The sequence below is a fragment of the Acinonyx jubatus genome, chromosome A2 (assembly GCF_027475565.1).
Source record: "Acinonyx jubatus isolate Ajub_Pintada_27869175 chromosome A2, VMU_Ajub_asm_v1.0, whole genome shotgun sequence".
NCBI lineage: Eukaryota > Metazoa > Chordata > Mammalia > Carnivora > Felidae > Acinonyx > Acinonyx jubatus.
In genome coordinates, this window is record NC_069383.1 from 19,395,964 (window position 1) to 19,413,213 (window position 17,250).

The 17,250-nt window shown below is 43.2% G+C and overlaps 1 protein-coding gene across 1 annotated transcript in view; it reads right to left on the reverse strand.

Annotated features, from left to right (window-relative positions):
* The window catches only part of EXOC4 (exocyst complex component 4), a 743,049-nt gene that overhangs the window by 113,370 nt on the left and 612,429 nt on the right, over positions 1–17,250 (reverse strand). The window contains exon 14 of the mRNA XM_015073047.3: positions 4,724–4,902. Coding sequence (XP_014928533.2) covers positions 4,724–4,902 — 179 coding nt within the window. The remainder of the gene's footprint in view (positions 1–4,723; positions 4,903–17,250) is intronic.

Genomic DNA, 17,250 nt, shown 5'->3' on the forward strand with positions numbered 1-17,250 from the left:
TTAGAATCTCTAATCCTGGAGATTTTTTTTACAGACTCCAAGCCAGAGAGGAGGCCCCCTGAGGAAGCAATGCAGACAGAATAAACCCTTGAGCCCTTTGTAGTCCTCTGTAGTCTATTTTTAAAAGCAACACATCCCTAAAACAAAAGGATACAATACAAAAGAACAGCATTAGTGTTCAAATTGAATACACTCCAATAATTTTTATGTAGGTCACATTTGCTGAGAATTTTCTTAACCATAACAGTTAATCTCAGAGTCTTTGTTTAGGATTTTTACACACAGCAGATATTACAAAGGGCAGATATTATCTGGAATCTGTACTACAAGGCTGAAATTGTGATCAATGAGGGAAAATATGTATAAACCTAGATCCTGAACGCCCAGTGCTAACTATGATCCCGCTCAACTTCTTTGCACTGAAAATGTCCTGCATATAAAAGAGTTCTGGGAGTAGGAGACAGAGACTGAGGTACAAGTAGGGAGAAAAACAGACTCAGAAAACAAGATTTATACAAGGAGAATCAGAGAAACTCATGAAAGAAGGTCAAGCTGGGTCAACCCAAGACCTTCTGGAACTGTTTCTGGAGCTCCTGGCAGAAATGCTCTTTTTGTCTGGGATCAAATAAATCCCGGGACTGCTGGTGGCCAAGGATGTTGCCATATACAAAGCACTTGCCTGAGATGGAAAGGAATAAAGAGAAAATACCAGGAGACAGAAGAAGTGAGACAGAAAGCGGGAGGGAGAGAGAGTACAAAAGACCATGCAGAGGTGTGTAAGCATGTCTTGTAAACCTGGATCCAGCCACTCCTGAAGTCTTCTGATTAACCAGTTTTATGAGTCAATGCATTATTTTTTTTTTCTTTCAATTAGTTTGTTTCTTTCACTGGAAAGAACCCTAAGTAGAACAGGCATAAGGAAGATGAGGGTGGTGGGGGTTACCTAAGGAAATGGAGCAGGAACTGAGGACTGCATAGGACAAAAGTAAGAACAGTGCCTTTGATGTAGGCAGGACCTATTTGAGGGGAGGAGACCCTTTGAGTATAGAGAGACAGAGTGACATTTAGGCAAACACCAAAAGAAAAATTATCTTTGAAGAAATGGTCAACTTTGACCTCTTGGACAAATGGGCAACCATGTCCTACCTCTAAAAGGCAATACTCTCTTCTTTTTTGTTTTTTTAAATATTTAAAAAAATTTTTATTTATTTGAGAGAGAGTGTGAGCAGGGAGAGGGGCAGAAGGGGAGGGGGAGGGGGGGAGAGAGAGACAGAGAGAGAGAGAGAGAGAGAGAGAGAGAGAGAGAGAGAGAGAGAATGAATCCCAAGTGGGCAACACACTCATCATGGAGCCCAACATGGGGCTTGATCCCAGGACCCTGGGATCATGACCTGAGCTAAAACCAAGAGTCAGATGCTCAACCGACCGAGCTGCCCCAGCGCCCACTATACTCTCTTCTGTATGACGTGGATGTTTCGGGAGGGTGAGAGTCCTGCTGTACTGTCTGGACAAATATTCTACTATGAAAATAATTCTCTGCCAACTTGCTCTACTCCCTCACATTAATAGCTTCCGCATTATACCGAAGCCTGGTATTTACCATACCAAACGATGAACAGGATGCAGAACAAGAAATAAACCTACAATCTTTTCTGGATTTCTTCCCATCCTGCTGAGGATCCATGAGTGCTAGATAAAAGGCTGGCATTCCCTTCATGTTATCCAATCTCTGGATTTGGAAACGCTTTTGTTGAGGTGATCATTTAGTTCACTTTTCAAAAGAATAATAAAGACCTGTCCCTTATTCCCTTTCTAGAGTCACACTGACATGGGGCAATCAAAGTAACCCATTATCAGAGAATTCCCTGCATTGCTCAAATTATAAACATCAATGGGCACCTCTCTTGGGAATTCAAAGAACAGACGAGTGTGGGTGAGCTAGGCTCGTTGTTAGCAGAATAAACCAGGTTTGCTTGGTGCTTTGTTTCAGCAAAGACAACATAAGTAGTGATTATAGTTCACTTGGGTTTTGTACTGATCATCAAAATGCTGACAGTCACTTAAATCACTCACTGGGTGGAATAATCACCGTGAAAGGAACCGAGAGAGTATAACTTATATTATAAAATGGAACTGAGCACAGGAGACAAAGTATTAATGGGTGTGGTTGAAGAGATCTTTGTCAGAATAACGCAAGAATTAGACATCAAGTGTACTAGGGACTCTCAGTGACATGAAGACAACAGCTAAATTGTGCAATTACAAAGTTGAGCGTAACTCAGAGAACATCTTTCTCTTTTTGCAAACAGATGATGCCAGGTTAGCCCGGCAGTGGCTTGTTGTAGAGGTTATGTACTGTCTTGCTGTGTAAAAACCCTTTTAAAATGGACAGAACAGAAATCTGGAATGCTGAGCCACTGAAATAAGCGACTGCATTATTAAACGTTAGATGTTGATGGCCCACCAAGAGAGAGGACCCCTTCCAATCATCACTAATAAGCCAACCCAACCAGCCCGGCATTTGTAAGGGTCAAAGGAAAAACCGGGAAAAGAAGCACGGGGTCCCTTTAGGGGACTGTTTATTTGGCAATTATCAAAAGGGCAATTAGCTCTGACTTTTCTTTGTGGTGGAGTGGGGTGGGACTGGGAGATAAAACGGATAATTTAGACAACTGCTTGTAACAGATTGCCTGATAATGACAGGATTAGCAAGTTGAGGGCCTTTCAAGGATATCTACAGATCTGCGCAGGCCCAACACTGTGCCCAAACTATCCAATTCTTATAGATTCTGAGAATAAATATGTATAATTTTATCCTCAGAGAAAAAGTAATGTTAAATAATAAAAAGTATAAAAATAAAAGTATAGTAAAAGTAGTATTTCAAGAGGATTTCTAAAGCAGAGTTTATAATCTTGCTCAAAGCCCCTTCCTTCTGTCCATTTTCCCCACCTGCTACTGACCTTCAGGATAGCTACACAATCAGCATGAGACCAGTTAAGCAGTGAGCATTCAAGGGACTCCGAGACTCTCTGGGTCCATGTGGCAGGGGAGAATTTACCCCTGTGAGTTTCAGCCACACCTCTTCCCATCTCTAGGCTGGAAACCGTGGTTAATCAAATAATGACTTTTCAAAAGACGATGATAATAACTTACACTGAAGTTCAGTCCAAACAATGCAAGTATTTTCTTTCTAATTATCTCCTAACATTAACTCTAATATTAAGTTCAAAGCCGATTGTTTCTTTCATGTTATTGCTGTTATGTTACTTTTTTCTGTTGTTTATTTATGCACTCAAATCTGTCAGTGCCTTTATTCTTTCTTCCTATCATTTTTTCTTTGCTTTTCTTTTTTAAAAAAAAAATTTTTTTTAACATTTATTTATTTTTGATACAGAGAACATGAACAGGGGAGGGTCAGAGAAAGAGGGAGACACAGAATCTGAAACAGGCTCCAGGCTCTGAGCTGTCAGCACAGAGCCCGACACGGGGCTCGAACCCACGGACCGCAAGATCATGACCTGAGCCAAAGTCAGACGCTTAACTGACTGAGCCACCCAGGCACCCCTCTTTGCTTTTCTTTTAACTGCCTAACACATACTTCTGAACTAATGCCTTAAAAAAGAGGATTTATTCGGGTGCGTGGGTGGCTCAGCTGGTTAAGCATCTGACTCTTGACTCAGCTCAGGTCATGATCTCACGCTTTGTGGGTTTGAGCCCCGTGTCTGGCTCTGTGCTGACAGTGCAGAGCCTGTTTGGGATTCTCTCTCTCCCTCTCTCTCTCTGCCCTACCTCTCCCTTTCTCTCTCTCTCCCTCTCTCTTTCAAAATAAATAAATAAGGGGTGCCTGGGTGGCTCAGTAATTTAAGCATCTGACTTTGGCTCAGATCATGATCTCATGGTTTGTGAGTTTGAGCCTCATGTCGGGCTCTCTGCTGTCAGTGTAGAGCCTGCTTCAGATCCTCTGTCCCCCTCTCTCTCTGCTCCTCCCCTGCTCATTCTCTCTCTCTCTCTCTCTCTCAAAAATAAATGAACACTAAAAAAGATAAACTTAAAAAAAATTTTAAATTTAAAAAATACTTATTTTATAGTTATTGAATAAAGTTTATGGGCCTTAAAGTTTTCAAATGATGTCTCTCAGAGTCAATGGTCCTCAATGGAAAAAAGTTTCCTGTTTTTATTTCATACCCTATACGTTCCTTTCCTTGAATCCTATAGTTAAGTTATCTCTCATCCATCTCTTTTCAGGAATAACTGTTTTTCCCATTTTTTTATTTCCTAGCATCTTCGTCACTTCTATTATTCTCTTGTTAGACACTTTTTCATTAAAATGAAAACATCAGCTGTGTGCTCAGTTCTGAGATACTGTTTCCATCCTTGAGAAGTTATTGTGAGGAGGGCAAAGGTGTTGCTTTCTGTTCCTGAGACACAATGGTGTGTTCTTACACGGTTTTATGTTTCAAAGGTTTCACATCAAGCTATGTGAACACGAACCTTTTTTGGCCTTCCACGTCTCACAGGAAAGCCGAGATTACGTCCTTTAGGAGAACCACAAAGGACGTAAGGCGCAGCCCAAGCAGAATTCTTGCACGTATCTAGCACAGACCTTCTGACAACCTGGCCTTCCCTCATATGGGGACATGTACATGCACTCACATTTCCAATGAAACTACTCCGTCTAGTTCCTCTGCTGTCCCCAAAACAGCCGCCATGATAGATACTTACTCTGGGATGTAGAAAGATTGGAGAAAGCTGACTTTGTTCGACCTGCTAACCATTCCAGGCTTTCATGCATGTTGGCCAAAGCTTTGAGGTCACTGACATCACGGAGGATGTCTTGTGGAGGGATTAATTTGTCACCCAGGTTCCCAATAAGAACTTCTGACTCCTTACCAAAGGCTGCCCTGAAAAACAAATCAGAAACATACTTCACACACAGCACAGAAAAGAGACGGGGTGGGCAATACTTTTTAAGGCATGTCTAGCACTGTGTTATTTGTTATAGTCGCTATTTCATAGCATGCTATCTTTCCTACAAGTTTAGCAACCTACTGTATACCTGCTTAAAATTACTCTAATTGGAGAAAGATGGTTCTTAGAAGAATGAAGTTCCCCTGACGCTTATGCCTTCAACAGGAACTGGCATGGACCTGACCTAGACAGTGATGGTCGCTGGGGATGGCTTTGATGGCTGCTCTCTTGTGGGTACGTCCTTGCCTCTTCTGTTATGGATGTTGCTGAACAACATTAAAAATGTACACGGTTGAAGGCTATTGTAATACATAAAACCACCAAGTTAATCAGCTAGAAAATGTTTTAGAATGTTCAAAAGCAAAGAGGGTCCAGCCTCTTAAGAGAGCAGATTATAGTTCAGATGGACAGGCCTCGTTCATTCACTCGTTTACTTGTTCTAAAAGCGATCTGAAGCGAATGAACTACAAAGCATTAAGCTATGTGTTGTTCGAAAAGAGAAACCAGTAAAAATCAATGCTGGATCCTCTGACTGGAAAAACAGAGTCAGGTGGTCTTCGCACAAATCTGTGTCCTCATGACAGTTTGGTGGTGGCGGGGGTGCTGAAAACCCAAGTTCTGTGGGCTCACAGAAGGAGGGGGCAGAGGGGCCCCTGAAGACCATACAGCACTGCCCTTGCACATGTGCAGAAACGGAGGCCCAGAGGTGAACCGTTTTGCCCAAATAACACACAAGGGGCAGAGCTGGGACTCAGTCTAATTCCCACAGTGCCCTTTCTTTCAAAAAGACAGAAGGCTGATGTGACAGAAGACGACCGAGGACGCTAGGGAGAAAAATCTGGTCTTTTAGGGCAAGTTCCACGCAGGTGAGTAAGCAGAGTTGCGGCTGGTGGAGGCTGGAACAGGCACCTGGAGAGTTTTCTGTAAGTCCCAAGGCTTTTGAAACCTCAGAACACCTTAAGTGAGCAGAAGCAAAGGGTTTATTTAAGTAGAACAAACCAAATGAAGTGTCCAGCAGGCAGTGATTCGTAGCAGCTGACATACAGTCAGAAGGATGCTTAATTGACACATAGGCCCGTAGGGCCCAGCACTAGAGCAGACGCTCCACGTTGAGAAAAACGCCTGCTGTGAATTAAATGCTTCATAAAGAAGGTTTACGCTGCCAAGTAGTGACTCGCCATTAGGCTTTTTGTTTCAACGGAGCGTTTCGGACATTTTTGAATGTTTCGCGCATTTTTTAAGGAAGTCATAATTGGCCGAGTCGGGTAAGCTGTGGTCCCAGAGGCAACACGTAGCCAGCCCAGGAACCTCGGAGCGTGCGTACGAGCCTTTACGCAGAGGTAAAAAGGTCTCGGGGTGGGACCCAAAAGTTTGCGTTTCTAACTCGTTTCAGGCCCTTGTCTGGGAAGCACGCGTTCTTTGAGCACAAAGAGTTGCAGCCCAGGCTTCAAAGTCAGAGCAAAGACACATCTGGGGCTGAATTCTCAGTCTGTCATTCACCGTGTGAATCGCCTTCGCTTCTCCGAGCACCGTTAGCTAGGGGCGGTAGTGGTGTCCTCATAGGAAGTAACGTAAAAATAGAGGGGATTTAAAAAGTCTTTACTGGGAAAATTTCAGTAATTACACACGCAGAGAGAAGCACACAATAACCCCCCGTGTAGCCAATGCTCAGCTTCAATTATTAGCAACTCATGGTAAGTCTTAGTTCATCTATCCTCATCCACTCCCCATCTGCCTTGGAGTATTTTTGTTTGTTTTGTTTTGGAGAGAGAGATTGAGGGAGCTTGTGCCCACGCACATGAGAAAGCGAGGGTCAGGGGTGGGGAGAATCTTAAGGAGGCTCAGTGCTCAGCGTGGAGCCTGACGTGGGGCTCGATCCCACGACCCTGTGATCATGGCCCGAGCAGAAATCAAGAGATGGATGCCTCGGTGGTTTCGTAGGTTAAGCATCTGACTCTTGATTTCAGCTCGGGTCACGATCTCATGGCTTGTGAGTTCGAGCCCCCAGGTCGGGCTCCATGCTGATAACGCAGAGCCTGCTTGGGATTTGTTCTCTCTCTCAAAATAAATAAATCAACTAAAAAAAAAAAAACAAAAAACAAAGAGTCGGATGCTCAACCAGCTGAGCCACCCAGGCGCCCCTCTCCTTGTCTTGCAGTATTTTGAAACAAATCATTCAGGTGATGGTAAGTGCATGGAACTTGGTGAAAGGTAACAAGTTGTAGTTCTATCACTCTGGCCTGTTGAGATGGCTGGTTTATTTAGTGCCAACCCAGGGTGCGCTACGATGAATGAATTGAAATAGGTGAGTGATCAGAAGTAAATAAATTAGATCTCAAGGGCTCGTTTTACAAGCGGGGCCTTGTAACATCGCAGCAAATATCACTGTGTCTCACAGTCCAGACTTGCCAGAATCTCCAAGAGGTAAATTACTGTGACAGAAGCCCCTGGTTGCCGAGCCAGTATCCATTATCCCATATGCCTTCTTAGTAAAAGGACCCTGGTATTGTTGGGGTCCGCAACGTATGCGACTTAAAAACAAAACAAAACAAGAACGCCCCTCAATTTCCCCGCCCTTTTGGCAGATGTAGCTCTAAACCGAAATCAGGAGGTGGGCTTCCAGGAAAGCTCTTTGAAGAGTCTTAGCTGGCCGGGGCCTCTTTTGCCTTCTCCCTTTCTGGAATGCAGTCGTGCTTCTTCGAACATCAGGTGAGTAGGAGTATGAAAACAATGCTCAGAATGATAGAGGCCCAGGTGGGCGGTGTGCGTGCCCCAGTGTCACCACGGAGCTGCGATACGGCCGGAGACAATGCACTTCTGGGCTTCAAGTTACGGGAGGGACAGACAGCGAAACCCTATTTGTTTAAGCCACCGCTATTCCAAGTTTCTGCTACCCGCAACGAAATGCAATTTCTAACTGACACAATAATCTAATTAGCATACATGATGTCACGCTCAGAGAACTTTTCTGAATTTAGATATCGCTAAAATCAAGTTACAGGGAAAGGCAAAACAATGTCTCCTCCTTGCTTTGAGCCCAGCAGACAGTTATAATATCTTCCCTGTGGCTGTCACTCAGTCAAGTTGTAAATATTTAGTTTTCTTAATCTGTCCTTACGTATCAACTCTCCCAGCCCCTTAATCATCTTTGATAGATACAACACAAAAAAACGCCTCTGAGCTGGGTGGTTAAAAAGCAACAGGGGAGGCAAACAGCTTTGAAAATCAGGCTTGGAGGCATTTTCATGCATGTAGGTGTAACCCTGGGTGCAATGTGACAATCAAGACAAATGTATTTATGTGGAAGTCTAATCTGCTTGGGTGGGGCTCTCTGGGCCCTGGGCATGTCTGTGGTGCACCTTCCAGCACTGGATGCCTATCCCATTTCCCTTTGGCTCACTCCGATTTGCTTAACTTCCTCCGACGGGAGAGCAACAGACTGAGGAAAACACAAACTGCCTCATGTTGAATACATAGTAGACATCTCATTTGACAGGAATCCATAATCACCCCCTAACAACCTGGAGAGAGCACAGAAACCATGACATTGAGGATAAATGATTGACAGCTAAAACTATTTCACACAAGAAATCATTCCTTCGAGGATTTGTGGGTGTCAAAGAGCTTGGTGGATGGTTTTTATGTGTTACAATAACCTTAGGGGATGGCTCTAGTTGCTCGACTGTGGATCTTTTTCTAAACCCTCTAATTTATTAAATAAATTATGGTATATCCACACTGTGGAAAGCTATGCAGTCATTAGAAATTATATAGTAAAAAATACTTGCTACCACAGAAAAATGTTTCCTCTGGCTTATTTTTAACCATGATCTGCAGCCGAGTAAAACAAGCTGTTATAAAACTCTATGATATTAAAAAAGAAAATGATTATGTGTCTATATGAACTAAAAAAGACTGGACTGGATATCTACATACCAAGATGTGCACTGTGTAACAAGATCATGCTTTGTGCGTCTCTGTATTTTCTATATTTTCTCCAGAGAACATGTGTACTTTTTAGTGAAAAACAAAACCTGGGAGGGGCGCCTGGGTGGCTCAGTCGGTTGAACGGTTAAGTGTCCGACTTTGGCTCAGGTCATGATTTCACAGCTGGTGGGTTCGAGCCCCGCGTCGGGCTCTGTGCTGACAGCTCGGAGCCTGGAGCCAGCTTCAGATTCTGTGTCCTCCTCTCTCCACTCCTCCCCTGCTCAGGCTCTGTCTTTCTCTCTCAAAAACAAACATGAAAACCAACAAACCCAAAAAAACAAAACAAAAAAAACACACCGAAGTTGGTAACCCTACCACAAATGAATGAGAAAATCTTTCAAAGGGCCATATCAAGAATTTTAGCACGGAAAATTGGAAGACATGGATACTATAGTCATTTTAGCCAAACTGGGAGACAATGACCAGTCGGCTGGTCTGAAGGCTGGTGTGGGCTGTGGCTCCAGGTTTGCTCAAGACGAGTCACTGTCCACCACAGAGGGTCTCACTGCCAGAATGCCTACCACCCAGCATCTGGGCCAATATTTCCAGATCCAAATTTCTACTCACTCTTCCTCTCCTGCTTGCTGTGTAAGCACGTTAATTAAGGAGCACATGACGTATATTTGAGTGAAACGGCAACAGAACAATCATTACCTTGAGAAGGTGAAGTAACAGAAATTCAGAAGTAACAGGCACCCTCTAATTGCCCACAGACCATTTGTCAGAGCCGGGAACAGGAATCAGAACTCAAAGCTGTGTGTTTTAGGTACCGGGGCCCGTGTGAGGCGCCACCTTCATCATCAGTAGGCCAACACGCTCGCGTAGGAGCCCATGAAAACCACAGAAGTGTCGAGCCTGTTAAGCTTAATTTTAGCACACAATTATAATCTTTAAAAGCTTGATCTGACAAGAATTCATTTAGGAGATTTTTGCCAAGAGTGTAAAACCTGTTTAATTTAATTTTACCACACAATTATAATCTTTAAGGAGGTCTATCTGACAAGAATTCATTTAAGAGAATTTTGCCGGAGATGCTGAAAATTGTCTCCGTTTAGTCTTTAAATAGTTCTGTTATCCGCTGAAATCTTAGCAAGGCAAAAAAAAAAAAAAAAAAAAAAAAAAAAAAAATCTGCATTTTCAGCAGACTAAATGCATTTCTGAAAGAAACACTGCAAATAGTTTCAACATGATTGACCTGCAGATCTAGGCTATGTTTGATCACATGACATTGTATACTCAGACTCACTGCTTGCTCTCCCAGCAAATCTCCCCCAGTCTCCCACAGCGGCTTCACCCCTGCCCCAGGGGGTGAGAACTGCCCCAGGAGTCAGGGAAACCCTGCCAGAGTGCACTCCTCTCTGATCCAGGACAGGGCAGGGAGGAACCAGGACTGGCTCCTATAGCGAACCAGACTCACGCAGACTTCTTGCACCTTCGAAGGGGCAGTGTTGTGCGCCCGCGCTGTAACAGCCCCTAACTGCTTCCCCTGCCTGAAATGTTTCCAGAAGTACCGCTTTCCTCAAGGTCTTCCTCAACGATCCTGCTAATCCTGTTCGACCACGTTTCTGGCCAAGAAACTCATTTTGCAGCAAAAGAAGTAAGGCAGAGCTGATGCTCCCGGAATTCCCAATTCCCGTCTTGTTGCATACCCAATCCCCCAGGGGTGGGGGGGAGCTGGCCTGATGGAAGGGTTGGCCTATGTAGGATTCAGCTATGGTCCAGCTGGAAGGCAACACCTCTAAGGCTGGAGTGCTGAGGGCCTGACTCAGAGACCCACATAGAGTATTTTTCCCCCCAATGACAAGAAAATACGGGTCTGGGGACTAAGGAATAAAAGTAGCAATGGGCTCTCCTCTCTTATGGAGGGTCTACTCTTGCCTCACCCCCCCCCCCCCCCCGCCCCACGTGGCACTAGGCCACTTTTCAGGTGTTCAGGAAGGAAGGTCTCCACCAGAGGATACAACAATGACCACATTAAATTGGTAGCAGAGACTGTCATGTGGTTTTCTGGGCTTCTCACTACTGAGCCCGCAGGCAGAGAGGCGTTACTTTGATGCCTGGAATGACGGGCCTCAATTGCCAAGAGGGGGACATGTGTTGCTTCTGCACAATCAGGGCGGGCAGGACTACGTCAGATTCACTGGGCTCCATCTGAGTGTTTCCATGTCCATGGTGAAATTAGTGGAAAAACCAGGGCAGCCTAATAAAGGCAGAGCTGCTAAGAACTCAGGTCTCTCTGGAACAAAGGCTCTATTCAACACCCAGGTGGAGGACCCTGACCACCTGAGGTGCTGGCAGAGGGCGAGGGCACCATGGAATGGGTGGTTAGAAAAAGGAAGTCATCAATATCATCTGCTGCTTCTGACCAGTTACAGGGGCTGTGGCAGCCTGCATATTTACGCATATATCAGCCAATGGTTTCTTTTTGTTTTCCACTCCCCCTACTACATTTTATTTACAGTAAAATATACATAACATGAAACTGACCATTTAACCATTTTTAAGTATACGGTTCAATGGCATCAAGTACACTCACCACGTGCCATCATCGCTATCTCTTTCCAGAACTTTTCCATCATCCCAAACAGAAACTATTCCCATTAAACAGTAACTTTATTGCTGGACGGCTGGATCATAGGGTGATTCTGCGTTTAGCTTTTTCAGGGACTACCAAAATGCCTTCCACAGTGGCTGTACCATTTTACATTCCTACCAGCAATGCACAGGGGGTTCTAATTTCTCCGTATACTTGCCAAAATGTGTTATTTTCTGGTTTTAAAATTTTTAATTAATTTTTAAATAACAGCCGTCCTAATGGGTGTGAGGTGGCATCTTCCCCACTCGTTTTATATGAGGAACTGGTAGTGATCAACATTCCAGTTTCATTCAGAGGTCACCAGATAGGAGAAGTCACATCTGACTTGACCAGGGAGGACACCGGAAAGCCTAGACTTGAGATTAACACACTGAGTGATGAGACAGACTCTCCCTTGTTGGGGGAGAGGGGGAAGGAACGCCTTAATAGGATGAATAGCAGCCTGGATGAAGCAGAAGGAAGAAGTTCTAAGCTACTGGCATAAAGGTAACAAGGATACAGAGTAACAAGTCCCAGGCCTGTTTACCCTAAGATCTATTCCTCACCTTTCCCTTCTCTGATCTATACTGGGGGTGAGGGGCAGGCAGGGGCCCACCGACCCTTGTAGGCTGTTTTCCAGGTTCCCAGCTGGGTTCTGACAATGGGAGGCCCTAGGTCGGGGATGTTGACGGCCAAAGGCAAGGCGAAGGCAGGGCACTTATCCCCCTCCCTCTCGCCTTTGGGCAATGTCTCTGGCAACAGATGCATCTCCTTCCTGGCTCCAGATCCTACCAGGCCCCAACTTACTTTGGGTGCCTCTGTCTTCTGGTAAATGCCTCTCTCCTTTGGCATTCTGGCTAAAGGGAGATCGTGGCTTCTTGCCGTTGGGTTATTGTAATGTACCTGTTTGATACATCCTCCTTAAAATGTATAACCAATTCCCTGCATTAAATTCTCCTGGAGGTAAATAGTTGACATGGTTTCTGTTTTCCACATTAGACCTTGACTTACATAAGACCCAATAATGATGTTTTACCATATTCAATGCTACTGGGGATGGAGTCAATTATTTGGCTTGGAAATTAATTAGTTCTGTTGTGTAGGCAGAGAAACTGAGACTGGTTAAGGTGACCTGTAGGAGATGACTTAGCCATTATCTGTCAGAGCCTAAACCGATGAAGGTTATAAAAAGGTCAGGTCATCTACCTCGATTCCTAATAATACCGACTGATTCTATTGAGATGTGACAATGGCACATCCATTTACCACTTCTGCTTTTTACAACTGCTCAATCTTCAACCCTTTCAAAACTTAATTTGTCTGTGTCAAAAATAATGCGGGTAGTACCATTCTGATGGGTTCTTTAATCAGGTTTTCAAAAACTGTTTTTCTAAGATGATCTTGGCTAAACCCTCATAAATAAGAATAAAATAGCCCAGTTATCCTGATTACAATATTATTTTTTTTCTCCTAGAAAATGCTAAAACTCATCACTAAGTCTCCCCTTCAGTGGTTTTGCATGCATGTTCGTTTCATCACACACTCTCACGTGAGTAGCTATTTTTCACATTTAATAAGTAATTGCTCTTCTTCAGAAATTTGTCTCCATCAATAATCACAATCAAGGATTTTTGTCGTTGGCTTTCTTTGCCTACCATTCCTCTGCCTTGTAAAAACTTGCAATGCTCTGGCCTGGCTAGATGGGGCTGAGAAGTCCACAAATCTGTTCAGAGACAGAACTGGGAAGGAGTCTGGGAGGGGCCTTCTCCACAATCAAGGTGAATATTTAAAATATCAGCAACTCTTCTGTTCCTGGGTCCTGCTTGGGGCTTAGAACAGCATTAATTTATTGTTACTTTTTTTTTTTTTTTTTCCCTGGTCGCAGGGAAATTGTAGTTTCTGGGTTTCTACTCCTGGATGACAGCCAGGAAAAATTAATCATGACCATCTTGGGGGCGGGGGTGGGGGTTTGACCACCAGCTCTTTCTCTTGTTTCTTTAAATCTGCTTGCTCACTGAGACAGGCACCAAACACTAGACTCATGGATTTCTGATATTCTGGCACTGAGAGGGATCTCAGCGGGTAGCATAAACCAGTGGTCCTCACTCTGGTTATACATTAAAAGCTTAACTAGTAAAGCATAAACAAAATTCCCCATGCCAAACTCCATGTGCAAAAATTCTGATCTAATTGGTCATGGGTGGGGCTCAGACATGGACATTTTTAAAAAGAGTGGCTTTCCTGGAATATATTTCCTATGTTGGAAAATTTACCCAGTTAACATGAGCAGTTCAATAGCTTTCAGTCCATCACAGTTGCGCGACCATACCACGATGTGGAACATTTTCATTACCTCAAAAACAAACGCTGTCTGTACCCATTAGACTTTATGCTTAATTCCCAACCCCGACCCTCCAGCCCCAAGTAAGCACTACTCTACTTTCTATCTCAATAGATTTCCCTATTTTGGACTTCATCTATATTCATATAAAAGGAATCATATGGTAGGTCGTCTTTGTGACTGACTTCTTTTACTTACCATGTTTTCAAGGTTCATCTGTGTTCATTTCTTGTATTACCAGATAATAGTCCATTGTGTGGATACGCCACACTTTGTCCGTCCATTCATCAGTTGATGGACATTAGGGTTGTTTCCACTTCTAGGCTATTGTGAGTATTGTTGCTATAAGCTTTCATGTATACATCTTTGTGTGGGGGTGTGTTTTCATTTCTCTAGGTATATACACCTGGGAGTGCAACTGGTGGGTCATATGGTGACTATCTTTAACCTTTCAAGGAAATATCATATTGTATTCCAAAATTGCGGCACCATTTTCCAGCTGTATATGTGGGCTCTGATTTCTCGACACCCTTGCCAACTGTTGTTATTATCTGTCTTTTTAAAAACTACAGTCATCTTAGTGTATGTGAAGAAGCATTTATCTCAGTGTAGTTTTGATTTGCATTTCCTTGGTGGCTAATGATATTGAGCATCTTTTCATGTGTTTATTGACCATCTGTATTATCTTCCTTAGAGAAATGTCAATTGTGATCCTTTGTTCATTTTTTAATTGGGTTATTTGTCTTTTTATTATTGACTCATCCATTTGTTAGCAGATACATACGAGGAATCCACCATTACCCAGGCTCTGTCTTAGATCCTGTGGTGGGATCAAAACCCACTAGAATAATTTCATAGTCCGCTAATATGCCATAACCCAGAGTTTGAAAAATACTGTGTTAAATTGTGCCTGGCTCTATGAATGTGTTCCTTGACTGGGTTTCCCAAAGATGGTGAACACTTATGAAGCATTTTATAGGGAAACTAAAACACACAGAGGAAGATGTGTTCATTTGCACACTGTAGCAAAAGTGTGAACAGTTTCTGTTCTTAGTTTACTGATCAGGGCCATAATAAGCCACACTGCCCCTCACAAGTTACAGTAGCTTTAGGGTTTCACTTTGCCCAGGGATTCCACAGCCCTCAGTCTTGCTGCCTCAAGACACACAAAAATTGCTTCTTATCAAGGAATTGGACTTTCTTGAGCACTCAACTCTCAAGTAGTGCTGAAGCAGGGGAGACACACATCTGTCAAATCTCAGAACAGGCTCTTTTCTACTTTGTAAAACCAAGTCTAATCACAGGAGTCCTTAAAAGTGGAGAACCCTTCCTGGCTGTGGTCAGGGAGAGACATGATGATGGAAGAAGGTCAGAGAGGTGTCATGTTGCTGCCTTTGAAGGAGGAAGGAGACCAAAAAATGAGGGTGGCCTCTAAACACTGGAGAAGGCAAGGAAATGGATTCTCCCTTAGAACGTTCAGAAAGGAATGCTGCCCTGCTGACATCCTGATTTGAGCCCACTGAGACCTGTGTTAGACTTCTAGCCTACAGAACTGTAAGAAAATGGATCTGTGTTGTTTTAAGCCACTAACCTTGTTGTGGTAAATTGTTAATGCACGCATCATAAAATGAATATATGTGGTAATGATGTGCATGTGTTAGGCGAGTGCCCTTGTCCTTGGGAGATGCATGCTCAAGTGTCTAAGAGTGAAAGGGCACCATGTCTTTAGCCTACTTTTGATGGTTTGGCAAGAGAGAAGGATGTGCATTTATTTCAGAGAGAATGGAGTAGGTATGGCGAGATGTGAACGGTCAGTAAATCTAAGTCAAGGCATACATGCATTCACTGGACTGTTATTTCAACTTTTCTGTGAATTTATCAGTAAAAAAAAAAAAAGTTTAAGTTCAGGAAAAACAAAAAAAGCGAGAAACAGATGGATAATTGTGGCGCTTTTCAAAATCACTGCCCAAGACAGTTTCTAGGAGAGCAATCTCCTAGGAATCACTTCCTAGCTGGATCCCTTGACAGGGCTTTTTAAGTTTCTTGCCAGTGCACCGAGTTTCTGAAAACGAAGGTTCAATACAAGGTATAACATAACATGTATGAGGACACTTTACCGTGCCAAATTAAAAACTTGAACAATATTACTAAAGCAATCAGAACTGTTGCGAACTGTCTTTGCCATTCTCATTTCAAATCTGGAGAGAGAAAATGCAGAATGACAGCCAGTTATGTTTTGACATGTTTAATCCACGCAGGCATAAATGCATAATTTCTTCTGTCAGTCCATCTTTCCGTCCTTGTATAAGAATTCTGGAGTCGTTTATGTGTTGTGTTCTTAAGGGTGAGCACACAAAAACTATTATGCTCAGATAAGTCTCTTCTCGAAAAAAATGGCTTAGAGCCACCAAGGTGATGGCGGGGCAAAGGCACCATTCTGCTAAAGGCAGTTTCACCTCCATGAGGGTTCCCTGTCTAAAAGAGAGCCGTGAAACCATCACTCTTTTCATCATAAAGCCTATAGAGGCTGGGTTGGGAGCAAAACACTGGGGTTCAAATAGTGAGTCTCTCTCTGATTAGAGGCCAAGATTGTAATCACAGGTCAATGTAAGTGACTGGGTGATGAGTCCCAGTACACATTATGTACAAACAAAACACAATAAAACAAACCTCTGATTCTATTTGACTCAGAACTGCATTAAGTCATATGACCAAGAATTCTTTAAATTTTCTCTGTAATTATAGTTTAATTTCTCAGTTTTCTTCTCTAGCAGCATTTTATGCTTTTGCCTGTATTACTAACAATATATTCTATACATTAAACAGTTGGCTTGTTTATTTCTGGCTAATTTCCTATCACTAATGTAAAACTGCAGCTCAGAATATAGGTGAACAGTTAAGTATTTTCACTCTGCTATGGGATGAAATGTATTCCCCCCGCCTCCCGAAATTCATGTTGGTAAGGCCCTAAGCCCCGAAGTGATTGTATTTAGAGATGGGATCTTGGAAGGTAATTAAGTCATGAAAGTAGAGCTCTTATGATGGGTTAATACCCTTATATGAAGAGACATGAGAGAGATCTCTCTTTCTCTCTCTGACATGTGAGGATATAGCAATAAAACGGGCCTGTGCGAGCCAGGAAGAGAGCTCTTAATTGGCTGACACCTTGATCTTGAACTTTCCAGCTTCTGGGACTATTTAGTTAAACAACTATTCTGTTATTTAAGCCACCAATCTACGGTGTTTTGTTATGGCGGCCCGAGCTAATACATACCCCCTACACTAAGACTCCTATGCTATCCTTTCTTTTGTTTCACTCCAAAACTTGTATATGAAGTAGTCCATGAGTATAGACATCCTTTCATTCAACAAGCATTT